The sequence below is a fragment of the Pinus tabuliformis genome, chromosome 6 (genome assembly GCF_031772625.1).
Source record: "Pinus tabuliformis cultivar Carrire ecotype Pingquan chromosome 6, CPIR1, whole genome shotgun sequence".
Lineage (NCBI taxonomy): Eukaryota > Viridiplantae > Streptophyta > Pinopsida > Pinales > Pinaceae > Pinus > Pinus tabuliformis.
Genome location: NC_142292.1, coordinates 1,686,793,845 through 1,686,810,252, shown reverse-complemented (window position 1 = coordinate 1,686,810,252; position 16,408 = coordinate 1,686,793,845). Strand labels below are relative to the sequence as shown.

Sequence of the window (16,408 nt, the reverse complement as noted above, 5' to 3'; positions counted from 1 at the left end):
AACCCAAAATAGCCAAACCATGTAACTGAAGTAACCGCCAGATAACTATAAGCTGGAACTAACTAACAGTTACCTAACCACTGAGTTATGGTATAAAAAGCGGAGGAAAATACATGTAAAGGGTTCTGGAGTACGATATAGAAATAAGAGAAGCAACAGAGAATTATTTTTCCTTCATATATATTTCTTTCAGTGCATCCTAACTAGCTTACAGTCTGTGATTCAATGTCCTCAAAATATATTTTGCACCCACAGAAATTCCTGTAAATGTATCTATTTTGAATGCGAACCGTGACAGCATTCCACACAACATCCACGCACAGAACATTCTATTTCTAACTACTGAATACATCCATTCATTGCAAAGTCATTTTACAATCAAATTTCATTAAGTCGAGAGACAAGTGCACGCATACGTACAGTTCTGTTCATTATAAAAATCTGCAGGTCAAACAGTGACAGGGTAACTACAAAATACAGACGTCCCATAACCAGCGAAGCGAATTCAAGTGAAGAACAACAGAAAACGAGCAGTCAAGCCAGAAAGAGCCACGGCCCCAAACCACAGGTAAGCAACCGTGCCGAATTTCAAAAAAACAATTATTACATTTGCGGTGTGAACAAAATCTTTAACTAGACATAACATTGCCAACGGCCGAGTAAGCGAGGGTTCATACGATTAAACAAGCACGACTGTGGAATGACCTATTGACGGAGAGCAAAGGACTGTAACAGTTATTTACATTTGCCACGAAAACCCTCTGAAGATTACAGTGTGGGTCGAAACCCTTAACTACTTGACTCATTACCAAAACACAGACACCCATGGCAAACAAATCTTGTGCAGACCAAAAGACACGGAAAGAGGAGAAATAGAAACAGAGCTACCCGAAAAGACAAGCTGTCGAATCCCCTGCAAGGCCACGGAACCGGTTACCTGCAACCACCGTGACAAACAGCGTTAGGCCGCGGCATAAGCAAGATTGTGAAAAAGAGAATAAGCCATGAGAGCCGAACAAGCAGAATAGAAGAAAGAGATAGGGCCTTACCAGTTGTAACCAGGTCCATCAACTGCTGAAAGCTCAGAGATAACCTAACCACAGAGGAGCTGTGAAGGGTTAGGCGAGCGTTCAAGTTGGAAACATAAATGTATAGCATGCAACAATTTCTTACCTGAATCGACGGAGTTGAGCGATGACTTGGAGCCAGAGACGAAGCTGCAACTGTGAGCTTCCCACCGAGACGGAGTTGAAGTGTTGAACAGAACCCATTAACAGAACTGAATGCCATAACAGAGTCACAGAAAGCGGAGTGTTACAGAGAGAGGCAGAATTCATAGACAGAAAACAAACACCGGGACAGAGTCACAAAGGGCGAGAAGTTGCAGAGGAAACCGAGCTCATGCACAGAGCCGAACACCAACATAACCACAGAGCCCAACAAACAGCGCAAATGACCGAAAGACCGCGAATAATCTGGAGTAAAGGCAAGTGAGTTAGGGTTTTGTCAAATCCCAAGGCGGACAGGTGGTGCGTGGAGAGGCAGAGAGGTACATGCGGGTTGATTAAATATCAACTGTCCATTAATTACACAATCGCAAATATCCCATTGCAATACAATCACACAAGGTCCACGTAAGGAGTGGAGGAGAAGGCCACGTGGGCTGGGTACCCATCACTCATCTAGGTAAAATAGAAATTTTATACCAAATCTCCCTTGGTACACAAATAAGGATAGCTAGCATCTGTGCTTTGGCCCAGTGTGAGGGCCCAGGGTTATCTATATGTTTTTTAAAATGGCCATCTTGGCTAAGATCTGCTTTCAACAATTACCACAGAGAGTGGATACACCATCGATTATGTTAAAGACAAATGGATTGAAATGAAATACAAAACAAGGAAGCTTGATCGCCCTTCTAAGATCTGCTTTCAACAATTACCACAGAGAGTGGATACACCATCGATTATGTTAAAGACAAATGGATTGAAATGAAATACAAAACAAGGAAGCTTGATCGCCCTTCTCATAGCTTAAACATCCATACATCATACTTCAGAAATCAGAAAGATTTATTTTTTGGAAATATGAATAATATTAGTTATCACTTGTGTTATTTGGGAATGTAGGTGAAATTATCACTATATACCAAGAAAACCATACCATTTTGAATTATCTGCTGTGATAAATGGTTGATAATGGTGTGTAAGAAGCTGAGTTTTAACTCTGCTGATGATTTACAGTAAGGAGTTAGGCTTTAACTCTTGACAAATACTTATACCTCTGGATGTTGAGTAGACCATACTCTTCAGATCATAAAAAAAAATACTTTTAACAAATACTTATGCTTCTGGATCTGGAGTGACTTACGTATTTAGAAAAATAAACTCTTAACTCATATTAACCAATCAGAAGCAAAATCAAAACCTATTCTGGGCGTACTCGAGTTTAGGGAATTCGTGGAATAACATTTATATGTGTTTATTTTTGAAATTTTAGAAACACATACTTCAGCCATTTCTGGCTTGTGGCATACCATACAACATCCATTTTTCTTTACAGTATGCAGGTCATTTCAAAAGCGTCTATTGCAGGAGTTGCTATCAAATCTATTGTGTTTCCTTGCAGATTTTATTTGATGACAGTCACTGGAATATAGCCACAGGAAAGCGTGTAGGCCTGCAAACTGTATTGGTAAGACTATATCTTTCTAAATGGGATCTGAGGCTTTTGTAAGATCGTTTAATTGGTCCAATCTTCTCAAAATTCAATATTGGTGTTCACTGTCAATATCAGGTGTGAACTTCAGTCCGAACAAAGGAATCATGTTTTTCCCTTGAAAGTATTCACAACAAAATTAGAGAAGCCCTGCCTGAGATATGGGAAGAAAAAGATGTAGAGAGCACCAAAAATGTTGTGCGTTCAAGACTAGCAAGTGCAACTATTGAAACTGTTGTCACTGCATAATCCATACCCTCATTGAATAAGGGAATGGTGGACTCGACTAATCCCTTTGGAGCGTTTGTCTCTGGTTAGAGGAAACTCCAATTATCGGTAGTCTTTAAGTTTAAGATTTAAGTTTAAGCTAAACAGTTTTTGATAAAAGAAAAATTACAATAAATTCCATTGATTTGACTTGCATTGTTTAGGTTGTTTGGAATACCATATATTGCTTTTGGTAAAAAACAGTGTCTTTCTTCACCCACTGGAATCAAATATTTCTTATACAACTTTTTTCATGGAGGATTTCCATATGAGAATCTTAAACCAGACCCTGTGCTGAAGAACTTGTTATTAAGCATGCCTGAGAGGAAAATTGTAAGATCATATGCATCCCTTCAAATTCTTTATATGATGATAACACATGATGAAGTCGTAGTTTTATTTGGAAATATACAAACATACTTCTCAACCTTTTGTAACTTTGTTGTGTAAAACAGATATTTACAAACAATGAAAAAGTTCATGTTAAAGGTCCTTAACAAGCTAGGGTTGGATGATTACTTTGAAGGCATAATATGCTTTGAGACACTTAACCCTCCTTCAGAAATTACTGAAAGCAATAACGACTTGGATATGCCCACTCATAACTCTACAACCCGGAAGGCACCCATAATTTGTAAGCCCTCAAAAGAGGCCATGAAGCAGGCTCTTCACCTTGCAAATGTTGATCCACAAAGAACGGTATGGGACTAAATATTTTGATGGCCATTTTCTTTCAGCTATACCTCTTTTCATGAAAATGAATTATATAATCCATTAGCAATCAATATAGGTCTAAATTAAGATTGACTCATCTAGGTAAAATAGAAATTTTATACCAAATCTCCCTTGGTACACAAATAAGGATAGCTAGCATCTGTGCTTTGGCCCAGTGTGAGGGCCCAGGGGTATCTATACGTTTTTTAAAATGGCCATCTTGGCTAAGATCTGATTTCAACAATTACCACAGAGAGTGGATACACCATCGCTTATGTTAAAGACAAATGGATTGAAATGAAATACAAAACAAGGAAGCTTGATCGCCCTAGGAAGCTTGAAATACAAAACAAGGAAGCTTGAAATGAAATACAAAACAAGGAAAGCCCCAGGTGTGATTACTTGTTAACATGTCTGAAGAAGTTCTATCTACAAGAATTTTAATTTGCGGCAATGGCCTGATATTAACCAAATGTATATTGATAACCGTTAACATTGAGGGAGCCCCATTGGCCTTAAGCTATACAGGCTGAGTTTATTTGGAACTGAAACTGCCCATAACGGGTTTATTCTATTATGCTTCTGTATAGATTCTGAGTTTTGTTTCTTGATTATTGAATATACTTAAATAGGATTTCATCCTTTAAATTATCACAGTTGAAAGGCACTTTGTCTATGGTTTATGCTATGCTCATAAGGAAAAATTAGTCTTCCATTTCTCTTGATTTAATGTAGTATAACTATCTTGTTTCTGAAATTTTCACCTTTTAATAAACATAACTCTGCTATTTTTCCTTCCAGTCACCGAGGGCAATGGAATGTCGTGGTGGCAAGTCTTCAGCCCAACCCACAGCATTTCAGTTCTTAATTCAAACTCACATAATCATTTTTATACTGGGACCGACTCTATACTGGCTCACAAATTTTACGCACAATTTTTGGAACAGGATTTTATGGTCATGTTTTGGCTGCAAAACAAGCTGCTCAAGAAAATCATTCCCTGTTCTTTATTCTTGAAACTCCACATAGAGACGGTCAAGGTGGTGAATTAGGCACCAATAGTGAACATGATTCCAAGCAGGATGTACCAAATAAAAGTGCCATAAAACCCTTAGCAGAGATAGCTCAGGGCAGTGGCCTTTTGGGAAAAATGACACCATCACCAGGTGACATGGCTTCAAGTGTTCCCATGGGCTCACAGAGGCATATCTTGGCCAGTCCACTTCACTCTTCTGCCCTAAAGGCTTTAGCCTCATCGGCTTTCACATCGCAAAATTTATTGGCACTGGATTCGGGATCAAATTGTGCTTCCACTGCAAGTTCTGCCTCTTCTTCTGCAGGTTGTGACTTCCGTGATGTGGATCAAATTCCTGCGTTTGCACATTCTTTCTATTCCTTACTTGTAGATTTGCATGATATGTTTAACAATCTTCCTGCCCTAGAAAGGGCATTAGTTTGTGTTCGGAAGATGCTTCTTGAGGTGGAGAAAGGCAAAGAGGTGGATTGCGAAGTGTTATCTCATGTTAACAAGTTTCGGATTGCTGTTGAGGGACTCAGAGTTGCTCTGAATTCTAAGGCACGTAGTCCTCTTAAGCAAGAGCAAAAGCTCCCGAAAGATGCAGACTTCTATGAGCTTCCTTATGAAGACAAGTGCCATGCTCTGTTTGCCCAAGCCCTGAAAAGACAGGCTAAAGATTTTGGAACAGTAGTTGCAATTGTCGACGCCAGTAGCTTCGCTGGAATTAGAAGTTATTGGAATACTTCTTTGCCCCGAGACGTGGCCGACTTAGCTGACAATTGTTTTATATCTGATACTTTTGACGATGCTTCTGAAGGGGAAGATCCAAAGAGAAGAAATGTGCTTGGAGGAAAACCTGTAGTAGCAGTCGGTGCAGGAGCAGCAACTGTTGTGGGTGTAACCTCATTTTCAAAAATTGTTCCTGTTTCAACTATAGCGAAGATGGTCACCTTTAAAGTTCCTACTATTGTGAAATTTGGCCTACTGCAAACAAAGAGAACTGCAGCTGTTACCTTAGGAAAAGTTTTCACTCCTGCTAAACTTCTAGCTCCAGCTTCTAAGGGAATTATTCCTGGGAAAATAGGCTTTGGTTATGGAGTTCATGTTCCTGCTACTGCGAAGACAGCAGCTGCAGCAGAAAAGCTCCGAGCTGCAACTCACAGTGTTATAGCAGCTGCTGAACGGTCGAGCTTGTCAGCTATGAGAACAGCCTTTTATGGTATCATGCGTAAAAGACATGGAAAGGCAACTGGAGGTACTCCTTGGGTAAGCTTTGGTGGCAGCATTCTGGCTTGTACAGGGCTTTTAGCTTTCGGGGATGGGATAGAATGTGCTGTTGAATCTGCTCATGCAATGCCTACAATAGCCCGATTAGGACGTGGCCTTGAAAAGTTGCGACATGCATCCCAAGTTGTGCACCAGATGGATTCTGCACAGGCATGGGAAACAGTTTACAATTCATTGTATAATCTTCATAACAAGAAATGATCTGTCTGAACATATTCTTACTTAAGATTACCGTGAGACTGAAACAAAGCTTCGTTCTTTATTAAATGTGCACAAAATTCATACTCTAGGGCAAGCTATATCTATGGTCAGGTGGGGAAAGTGGAATAAAATGGCAGCAAGGGATTAAAGTTAATACTATTGCGGCAATGATTTCCAACCTTGGAGTCTATTAAATCTGTCAAATACTGTAAATATACGAGGCTCAGAATTGATTTTGAGAAAGCTTGAAGTGACAATAAACTTGTGTATACATGCTCTTGGAGGTTCTGAAACTAATGCAACAACAGATATAACTAGCATTTTTGGCCCTTGCGTATGTTACTTAAGAACATGCTGTGACATGTGGTGCGTCTGCTAAGGCAGAGATGTTTATGGTAATGGAGTGGCGCTTTTGGAATTACTTGCCACCTCTGGCAAGAAGTCTTTGGATCCATCGTTTTCTTGCTATGGGAATAGATGCAACATCATTGCTTGGGCATGCATGCTTGTTAACGAAGGTAGGGAACATGAGGTTTTCACCCCTGGCTTACGGGACACAGCGCCTCGTGAAGATCTCAAAATCACTTCACCTTGCTATAATGTGTCCTGTAGATATACTTTCGGCTTCTCCTTCACTGAGGCAACTTGTGAAGCGCTTAACACAATTACAACATCCTGCACTGAGCTAGTCATGGCCGTTCCATATTTTTTTCCGAGTATGGAATTCAAGGCTGAGAATCCAGTCCTTTCAATTCTAATACATCCAGTCTCCTGACCAAACTTGGGCTTAATTTTTTCAAATGATTGGAGCAGATGCTTTAAAGATATGAAAGCTCCTTCACCAGTTTCTTGAAAATCATTATACTTGGCGATGCTTACTGGCTATAGTACCTTGCACATGTAATGAATCAAAATTACGAGCAATCTACTCCTCCTGTTTGGTACCTTGCACATGTAATGAATCAAAATTACGAGCAATCTACTCCTCCTGTTTGGTGTTACAGTTGCCACAGAGGGTTTCTTTTAGTGTTTTTATTCTCTTCCCAAAATGTCCATGTTTTTGAATTCCCAAAGAAAACATACCATAAGGGTGCAATTGTTCATAAGTTTATGTCCATCCCAGTTTGCCCCTTTATAAAATAATTAATAAATGAAAAGCTGCTAATCTTTTGGATACGTGAATGTCTCATATGGATGTGCTTCTACTGTTAAGCCTGTTGACCCATAGGCTTTTGGTCCTATTAAAATTTAAAACCCATACATATGAATTCTCAGCTTAGGAATTATGAGGTTGCATGACTAGATTTCTCTTTATTTGCATGCAAGCTGCATTGTCAAATTAAATGGATCAGTTGCATTGCTTAGTGAACTCTAATACTGTAGACAGTAATACTTAATTACAATTGTTGGAAACACTGAGAGATGGGGTTAATCAGTGTTTCATTACAATTAACAATTTTTTGCTTAGTGAACTCTAATACTGTAGACAGTAATACTTAATTACAATTGTTTGTTGGAAATACTGAGAGATGGGGTTAATCAGTGTTTCATTACAATTAACAATTTTTTAGCTTTGAAAACATTTAATACACCTAAATTATGAAACAAATATAATATAAGAAACACTTAGAATGCTTTTCAAAACAGTCTTCAACTTATTTAATACACCTAAATTATGAAACAGATATTTTATAAGAAACACTTGAATGCTTTTCAAAAACAATCTTCAACTTATTACAACACTTGTGAGGACACCACTCCTCTGTAAGCACCGACTTACAAAATTAGCAGATCCAACCTGTCAAGAAGATGAGGACACCAATCCTTAGTAAGAACCAATTTACTATTTTTGTAGGTACCAACCTACAGGAGACTCCAATCTCCTCAGCTGAGCACCAACTCAGCGATTTGTAGGCACTAACCTATTTTTTCAAAATATTTCACTTTTCCTGGTTCCCACAAATTGCCTTTCTTTACTAAGGGTTGTCACCCAACAATGCCACTCTCAAGTTTGCACCTTCAATCCTGGTCACAGCCACTTGTCCTTCTTCTTTGTCCTGCTTTCTGGTCCTTGACTTGTGGTTAATCCTTGTTTTTCCTTATTGTTTCTGATCTGTTCCTCTTGACCTATTCAACCCCAATTCTTCTGCCCTAGTCACCATGAAGTCTTCACTTCATCCACTTCTGCGTGTAACACACCTGCCTCATACTGAAACATAACTCGGACTCCTCAACTTTACCTCCTGAACAGAACTCGGCCAGACTTTGCCCTCTTCAACAGAACTCGGGTAGGACAGCGAACTAGCCTCCACAAAAAGCCAGAACTCGGCCTGCAACTAGCCCTTAAAAGAGACTGAAACTCAACAACATCTGGACTTGAACTACACAGGGCTGAAACATGGCCTCCACAGGGCTAAAACTCGGCCTTCAAAACAGAGTTCGGTCTCCTAAATATCCAGCAGAAGTAACACTGAATTTGGCCTCAGAACTGTGCTATAGAAAGACCTCCAACAGGGCTAGGGCTTGGTTTCCTTAACTGCTGAACTTGGCCCTAAACACACCAAAACTTTAGCCCTCAAGACAGGCCTTCAAGATACCAGAACTCGCTCTCAACATTAGTCCCTGAACTTGGATTCAATAGGGCCACAACTTGGCCTCATCAACAGGCCTGAGACTTGGACTGAACAAGGCTGCATCTTGGCCTCTTCAACAGGCCGGAAATTTATCCTTAACAAAACTGTAATTCAGCTCTTAAGATACCAGCACTCTGCCCTTAAAACACACTTCAAACAACCAGAAACCCGTCCCAAAAAATTATGCTAAAAACCTTCCCAACTCGGCTTCCTTGCTACTCCTCAAACTTGGCTCTCCTTCAGTTCAGATCTGTGGTCTGTCTCAGACCTAATTCTTCACTCAACCAAGTTTTCCAGCCTTAAAATGAGCCACACATGTGGCCTTAAAAAGACCTCCAACAGGGCTAGGGCTTGATCTCCGTGACTGCTGAACTTGGCCCTCGACACATCAGAACTTCAGCCCTCAAGACAGGCCTTGAAGATACCAGAACTCGGCCTCAACATTAGTCCTTGATCTCGGCTTCAACAGGGCTGCAATTTGGCCTCTTCAACAAGCCTCAGACTAGCCCTCAACAGGGCTGCATCTCAGCCTCTTTAACAGGCCTGAAATTTGGCCTTAATGAAACTGTACTTCAGCTTTTAATATACCTGCACTCTGCCCTTAAAACATACTTCAAGCAACCAGAAACCCTTCCCAAAAAATTATGCCAAAAACCTTCCCAGCTGGGCTTCCTTGCTACTCCTCAAACTTAGCTCTCCTTCAGTTCGGATCTGTGGTCTGTCTCAGACCTAATTCTTCACACAACCCAATTTTTCAGTGTTAAAATGGGCCACACATCTCACCTTAAAAAGATCTCCAAAAGGGCTAGGGATTGGTCTCCTTAACTGCTGAACTTGGCCATCAACACACCAGAACTTCAACCCTCAAGATACCAAATCTCGTCCTCAACGTTAATCCCTGAACTCAGTTTCAACGGGGCTGCAACTTGGTCTCTTGAACAGGTCTGAGACTTGGCCTCAACAAGGCTGCATCTCAGCCTCTTCAAGGGACCTGAAATTCAGCCTTAACAAAACTGTAATTCAGCTTTTAATAGACCAGCACTCTGCCCTTGAAACTTGCTTCAAACAAGCAGAAACCCTTCCCAAAATATTATGCCAAAAACATTCCCAACTCGGCTTCCTTGCTACTCCTCAAACTTCAGTTCGGATCTGTGGTCTGTCTCAGACCTAATTCTTCACACAACCGAGTTTTTCAGCCTTAAATGAGACATTGACTTGCTCTTGCGGCTCAACCGAGGACATAGAAAGCAGGATGCATAGTTGGGGTCACCAATTTGGATTCATCTCTCTTAGGAGCTTCCATGTCTAACACCAAAGTAAGCCCAATGACAAGATAGAGTTTGATGGTTATTAGTTAGGAGGATGACCATCAATAATTTCCACCATATTCTCATTCCTAGGGCCAGAAGTGAAAAGGTATCACCTTATTCCTTTTTGTCTTGTGAAGTAAATATTTCTATTGCCTGATAACATAGGGTTACATTTTAGCGTTGATACAGTCTTCCATTGGACAGGCCCAACCAGATACAAAATTTCAGTCTTTTCAAAAGAGTTTTAGTCCAAAAACTAGCCTTGTTGACTATATCTAGAAGTCTAAAAAATGTAACTAGGCCTCTAGGGCCTGTAAGGAACTGAAAAAACAAAAATGTTGCATGAGGATAAACAAACTAATTGAGAAAACCATCATGAGGAGTGATCAGATTCAGTGGCTTTTACTTGTATGGGCTACTTATTGCTGCCGAGAGAGCAACTTGGTTTTGGAGGGATGACCATGTGCCTTTCAATGTGTCAAAGCCTTTGATCTATTGCTGCCAATTGTCTTTGCATACGATCCAAGGAGAGAAGCTTCCTGGAGAGCAGCCTGGTTCTAGAAGGATGCCCATGTGCCTTTCAATTTGTCCAAGCCTCTGAACCATAAACACTAATTGTCTTCACATACGATCTAGGGAGAGAAGCATGTCCTCTCTGGTTGCATTTTTTCAAGGAGAACCCTACCAAGGAAAAATTTCAGGTGCCAGTGGATGTCCACAGTGTACATATATTGGTTGTATCTTCCTCGAGTATGATCAATGTTGGTCATCCACTATGCAACCTCAGCCAAAACTTCGGAATCAGTGAGGGTGCACTGCTCATTTTCCAACTCTCGTTTAAGCTGAATCAATTCATCTTGAATTGGCTGCAGTGTAAGTTCCCTAAACCTGGCTGCTGAGCTTTCTACTCTCGTTTGGGCCTTGGCGAAGCCACGCTCCTGGTAATGAGTCGCACCTAAGCGGACTGAGCATGTTGATGCAGCATGTCTTGCTGCTCAAACAGAGTAGGGGAGTCTGCTGGAATGGAAAGTGTTTTTGACTCGAGGTTGGACCTCCCAGAGTGTCTTGGGATGGGCTGTGAAGATCCAAGGATGATCGTCATTGGCTTGGGCGGGGGGCGAAGGGGAGCTAATAGGCCCATATCTAGGGGCAAGCCTTGTGCTACTGCTAACCCCTTAACTGAAAACTACAGACCACTCAAAAACGACCATAGTGAGAATTTAAAAAAAAATGCCGTAAAGAAAAGACCCTAGACCTGCAAAATGTGGCACGAACACATTCCATCATTGGAAGAGAGTGAAATTTGGAATGAGTGCTCCTACTGGCATGGCTAATTCCATCCCCTCCCTCACTGAGATTCAGGAAAGCCTAACAATGGACTAGGAGGTCACTAGGGAACCACTGAGGCAGGCTAGAGGTCTCAGCCTAAACGTCTGACTCCACTGCCAATGTGTGCATTATCCCAAAATAGCCACAAGACACAGAACCATAACAACATAATCCCGAATTCGCTCTCCACAACAACTAGAAGACAATGAAATTGCAAGAGCCAAGGACGAGCATTTTCTTGATAAACATCCTGAGACTTGAGAACTGTCTAGAGGCTTTCCAATATACAATGCATAATAAAAGCTTGGAGAAAAATGCAAAAGCTAAGTGCCTTTGCCTGCCCTTGAATAAATGTTGAATTGATGGGGCAGAGCAAAATGACAAAGCTCTTGATTGAGCTGAAATCCATCAAAAATACAAAATCAAGTTGGATGGTGCTACGTCTCATTGAGCAGTGTATGGTGTAATGAGGGAGGAGCTTCATGTGTGTGTTGGAACTCCCTTGCTTGTTCCATGTACCTTTCAATCCTCTAGAGGGGTGTGCTCCCACGTCCCCTGCGCGTGTTGATTGGTGGGATGGTGGCATCCCATCCCCCACCCTCTCATGCTTCTGGCATCCCATTCGGGGAGTACTACCTTATTCCTTTAAGGTAGTCGTGTATCATATTTTGTCCCAATAAAATTTTATTGTTAAATAAACATAGGTTTGAAGTCTATCTTGCAAGTGCATTACTAATTAATAAATGATCATAGTTCCAAACTTGCATGCATCAATTGGGAAATGGTGTGCAACTCCATTACATCCATATCCTTGAGAGCTTGTGTTATCCATGTTGATGTAATTAGATGTAGCCTTAAACCTATTTATTTAAGGAGAAGCACCATTAGGAAATTTTAGGAAGCTTCTCTCAAGAGTAGTAAGTTCCCACAAATTCTTTTTTGTATCATTTTCGAATAAGAATTGATGTTTATCTTCTTTTTTTATTTAATGACCTTATCTTCTTTAGCACATCTCTAAATATACTTAACTACTCTCTAAAATATCTTAATATGTTGTTAACAGGAAATCTATATAAGATTCTTTATAAAAGTTGTTACTACACTTTTCCCAAGCTACCTTATCCTGTTCATTAGCAAGCATCTCTTTTGTAACATTGAGTCATTTGTGGACATTAAAAGCATTTTCCTCTGTCTTTCTTTCTTTGATATTAAGTTTTTTCTACTGATTGGAGATCATATTACATGATGCATGATTGACAAATGCCTCTTATTTGTACGAAAAATACACTGGAGATATAAAAGACTTAAGACACATGATAAATGAAGAGTTTGGTTTTATTTATCTAGATCACAATATCACGCATATGAAAATTATTTCACCATTTGAAAAACTTCTTATTTCTTTATCCACTCACTATATGAGTTCCATTGGGAATGTAGAGCCTTACAACAATAATATATTAGTGCAATTTTCAAAATTTCATATAATCTACTAATTATCAGCACTAAACTCTTTATAAATGAAGTTGAAGCACTAAAAAATTGTGCTTGCCTTTTAATTTAAAAGAGAATTATCATGGTAAATTGGTATAAGAATATTAGTAGAAAAAATCACCTAGTCATAAGCCTAAAAATTGGCAAAGGCTAATTCTTCATGTGGCATGATCAATTAACCATGTGATCTTGTTACATGATGCAAAAAAAATGACCCATGGATCCTAATACTTTTTAGGGTTCTTTTTCAATTCAATAGGCTTTTCTTCTTCTTCTTCTTGAGATGGTAAAGATAATGACTCAAGAATGACTCTAACCTTACTAGATAACCAAATTCTCAGCATACCTTGCAATTTTCACACTAGCCACTTACGGATTTTCAATCAATGTTTAGATAGTAAATAATGGATGGGCATAAAAAAACATAAACATTAACACCAAAAATAATAATAATCACATGAACCTACTGAGAAAGTGGAAACACATAAGATATCATCTTCACATTGGATACTTTGGAGAAAGGCAATCTTGAGTACCATTATCAAATAAAGAAACACGGAAACACATAAGATATCATCTTCACGTTGGATACTTTGGAGAAAAGCAATCTTGAGTACCACGATCAAATAAAGAAACACCAGACTACGGGAGAAGTGAGTGTTAATTTTTAAAATTTTGATATAAACATTGGTTTTCAAGAGAGATTGCAATTAATAATGTACAAATTACTGAATAAATAATTACCAATTAAACTTTTAAGTCACGTTTTAAAGGTGCAATTAAGTTGAGCTTTCATCTTGTCATTCAATTGAAAGACATTGAATATTAAATATAACATAAATATATAGGAGTAGCATGTGAGTGTCAGCTTTATAAAGAAGATTCTTTTTATTATTAATAAAAATATAGATAGTCAGTTTCATTTTAAAGGGTTATAAATATGAGTTATAAATACAAGACTTAAAAGGTTGTAAATATGAGCTATTAATTGTTTTTACTCAAAACCTGATAAATAGCAATTTAGCAATTTCTTTTTAATTGAGTGACTCAAATTCATGTTTCTTTAGGTTGAAGGTAAACCCACTAAAGTGGAAAAACTGTGATGCCAATAATTAGAGGGATTGTCATCATGGGGTGATAAGAAATTTAATATTCCAAGAATTTAATATTCCAAGAAGAGGAGGTAGTAGTAGATTCTAAATAAATTAGAAATGCAACAACATAAATGTTTGCAACAAATTTAGAGAGATCCACCTTGTTGAATAATGCACACATTACATGGATGATGGATTTCCGCACTTTATGCCTTACGGCGTTTTCTTTGCAACATCTGGTGCAAATGCTAGTTTATGTACTGGTGATTTTACTTCTCTTCTTTTCATGCCATTTAATAGATGAAGGCCTCCCCATTGATTGAGTAGGGCCCAAAGATGTAGTCCGAGTTGGACGAACTCCGTTATCAAGTCTTGTTGTCTTCTTGTTGGGCCTCTATGTGTTTTTCTTCTTCTTTTATGTGTGCAGATTAAATTTCTGAGTTAAGCTGCAATTTTCACATGTGATTCTTTTCATACATCTATAAGCAAAAGATCCCTGGATCAATCCTAGTCTCAATTTCCACGCTGATGTAAAGTAGCATATTTAGATTTGACTGAGTAATCCCCTCCATCAAGATCCCATCGAAGAGAATCTTTTGAGTCTAGACTTAGTGGAGCGGCCCCCTTAAGATGTGTGATTAGGGACTTCCACTGAGAGACAAGGTGGAGACGGAGGTTGAGAATCCGCCAATCTCCCCATTCTCCTTCTCTCCAAAGAGATATGTCTTCTAGAGTAATGATTCATTTTTATTTCATCCATCTTCTTAGATCCTGAAGACTTTCTTGGCAGGCTACAAGCTATTTTCCCATTACTCTATCCTTCCATATTTTTATGAGTTTACCATTTACAGGGATCTTAGAAGAGTTTTCTTTGATGAGGGAAGCAAATTTTTTAATCAGATTCCAGATTTGGGAGCAGGGCCTGATTGGATAACCTTTGCTTAATAAGAGGGTTCTCTTGTGGTTCATGTATTTTGCTTCCAAGATTTGCTTCCACCAACTACTCTCTCCTGTTATAAACACCCATGTTATTTTTGCTCCTAGATCTAAGTTCATTATCCCTGGGAGTCTTATTGCCAACCCGCCTTTCTCATACAGCAAAGTTAATTCATCCCATTTTAGAAGGCTATGCTTCTTTGTCTCTGTTATAGACAATTTTGTGCCTTGCAACATCAGGCATGAATTGTCAATAATCCAAGGGATCCAAAGTCCCTAAACATGATGTTCCTACCCCTAGAGGAACAAGATCAGCAAACCAACAGCTCTCAGATCAGTTCTCCACCTGAAAACACTCAAAAACAAGCAATCCTGAAATCAAAGCAGGTGCTCCACTAGGATTCTGCGCTGAAACTCAACTCCTCCATGGTGTACCTGCGTTGCAAAGCAGGTAGAACAAAGACCACCTGCGCTGAGCGAGATGGGACAAGTGGCACACTGAGTCATTGCTCTGGAATCTTCCAAAAATGACACTTGGATCAGGGATTTCGCCTTGTGATGAGTCAGAGGCTCTGTTTCTCCAAGTGGAAGCAAGGTTCTCCAAGTGGACTCAAGAACTGAAGATCAACTGAAGAGAGAGAGGACACAAGGCAGCTACACATCAGTTGCAAGCTGACTCATCCTTTCTCAATTCATCTATATATTGAGCTCTCTCCTATGAGCTCAGGAGGCTGGAATTTTGTGCAAAGTAATGATATGCTGTTGGTTTCACTATAGAACTATTGGGTGATTGCTTGAAGGAGGTGAAGAGGAGAAATTCTTTCTGCTGGGAGGTGTTGCTGGATTGGGGCCTTCAATGGTTGTAACACTCTCAGAACTTTACTTCTTCCATTAATAAAAGCTATTGAGGTTCTTCTATATGCACTTGTTTCAATGATGTATTGTGATAATTGTATATTTGATTTATGCTAATCCTTGAATCAGTTATGATTGCATGCTTCTTGTAGTTTCCTTCTTTGTTATTTTGCAGGATCTCATTGTAGCTGGGCCAGCAAAAGAGCAAAGAGCTAGGAGCAAGCAGCAAAGAGAAGAGATTGGAGCAAATATTAAGCGCAAGGCAACGGTTAGTGCATTTCTTCATTCTCTCTTGCTTTCATAAAGAAGTAAACCTTAAGTAGTTTTATTTACAGTTGTTGCTGAGGTACTATCACCCTTAGAGTGGGATAGGGTCATCCGAATCGGATACTTTTCCCTACAACAAACTGGCGACTCCACTAGGGATCGTATCTATTTGATTGTTTGTAGTATTTTGCTATTCATTCCCTGAATAAAAGAGTACCAAATCAAAAAGCTTTTGACTATATCAAAAGCGAAGTAGAGGGCAGCTACTCTAGCTCATTTCTGAGCATG

At 39.4% G+C, this 16,408-nt stretch overlaps 1 protein-coding gene and 1 long non-coding RNA gene across 3 annotated transcripts in view; both read left to right on the top strand.

Moving 5' to 3' along the window:
* Window positions 1-3,132, top strand: part of LOC149265459 (uncharacterized) — a 72,182-nt gene extending 69,050 nt beyond the window's left edge. For both annotated transcript variants that reach the window (XR_016251299.1, XR_016251300.1), the window contains exons 2-3: window positions 2,626-2,691; window positions 2,794-3,132. This is a non-coding gene — a long non-coding RNA (uncharacterized LOC149265459). The remainder of the gene's footprint in view (window positions 1-2,625; window positions 2,692-2,793) is intronic.
* Window positions 3,133-4,509: 1,377 nt separating this feature from the next.
* On the top strand, window positions 4,510-6,202 carry LOC149265458 (uncharacterized). Its single transcript, XM_089403984.1, has 2 exons — window positions 4,510-4,525; window positions 4,644-6,202. Exons 1-2 carry the CDS (start codon window positions 4,510-4,512, stop codon window positions 6,200-6,202), a joined length of 1,575 nt encoding a protein of 524 aa, XP_089260110.1.
* The last annotated feature ends 10,206 nt before the right edge of the window (window positions 6,203-16,408 follow it).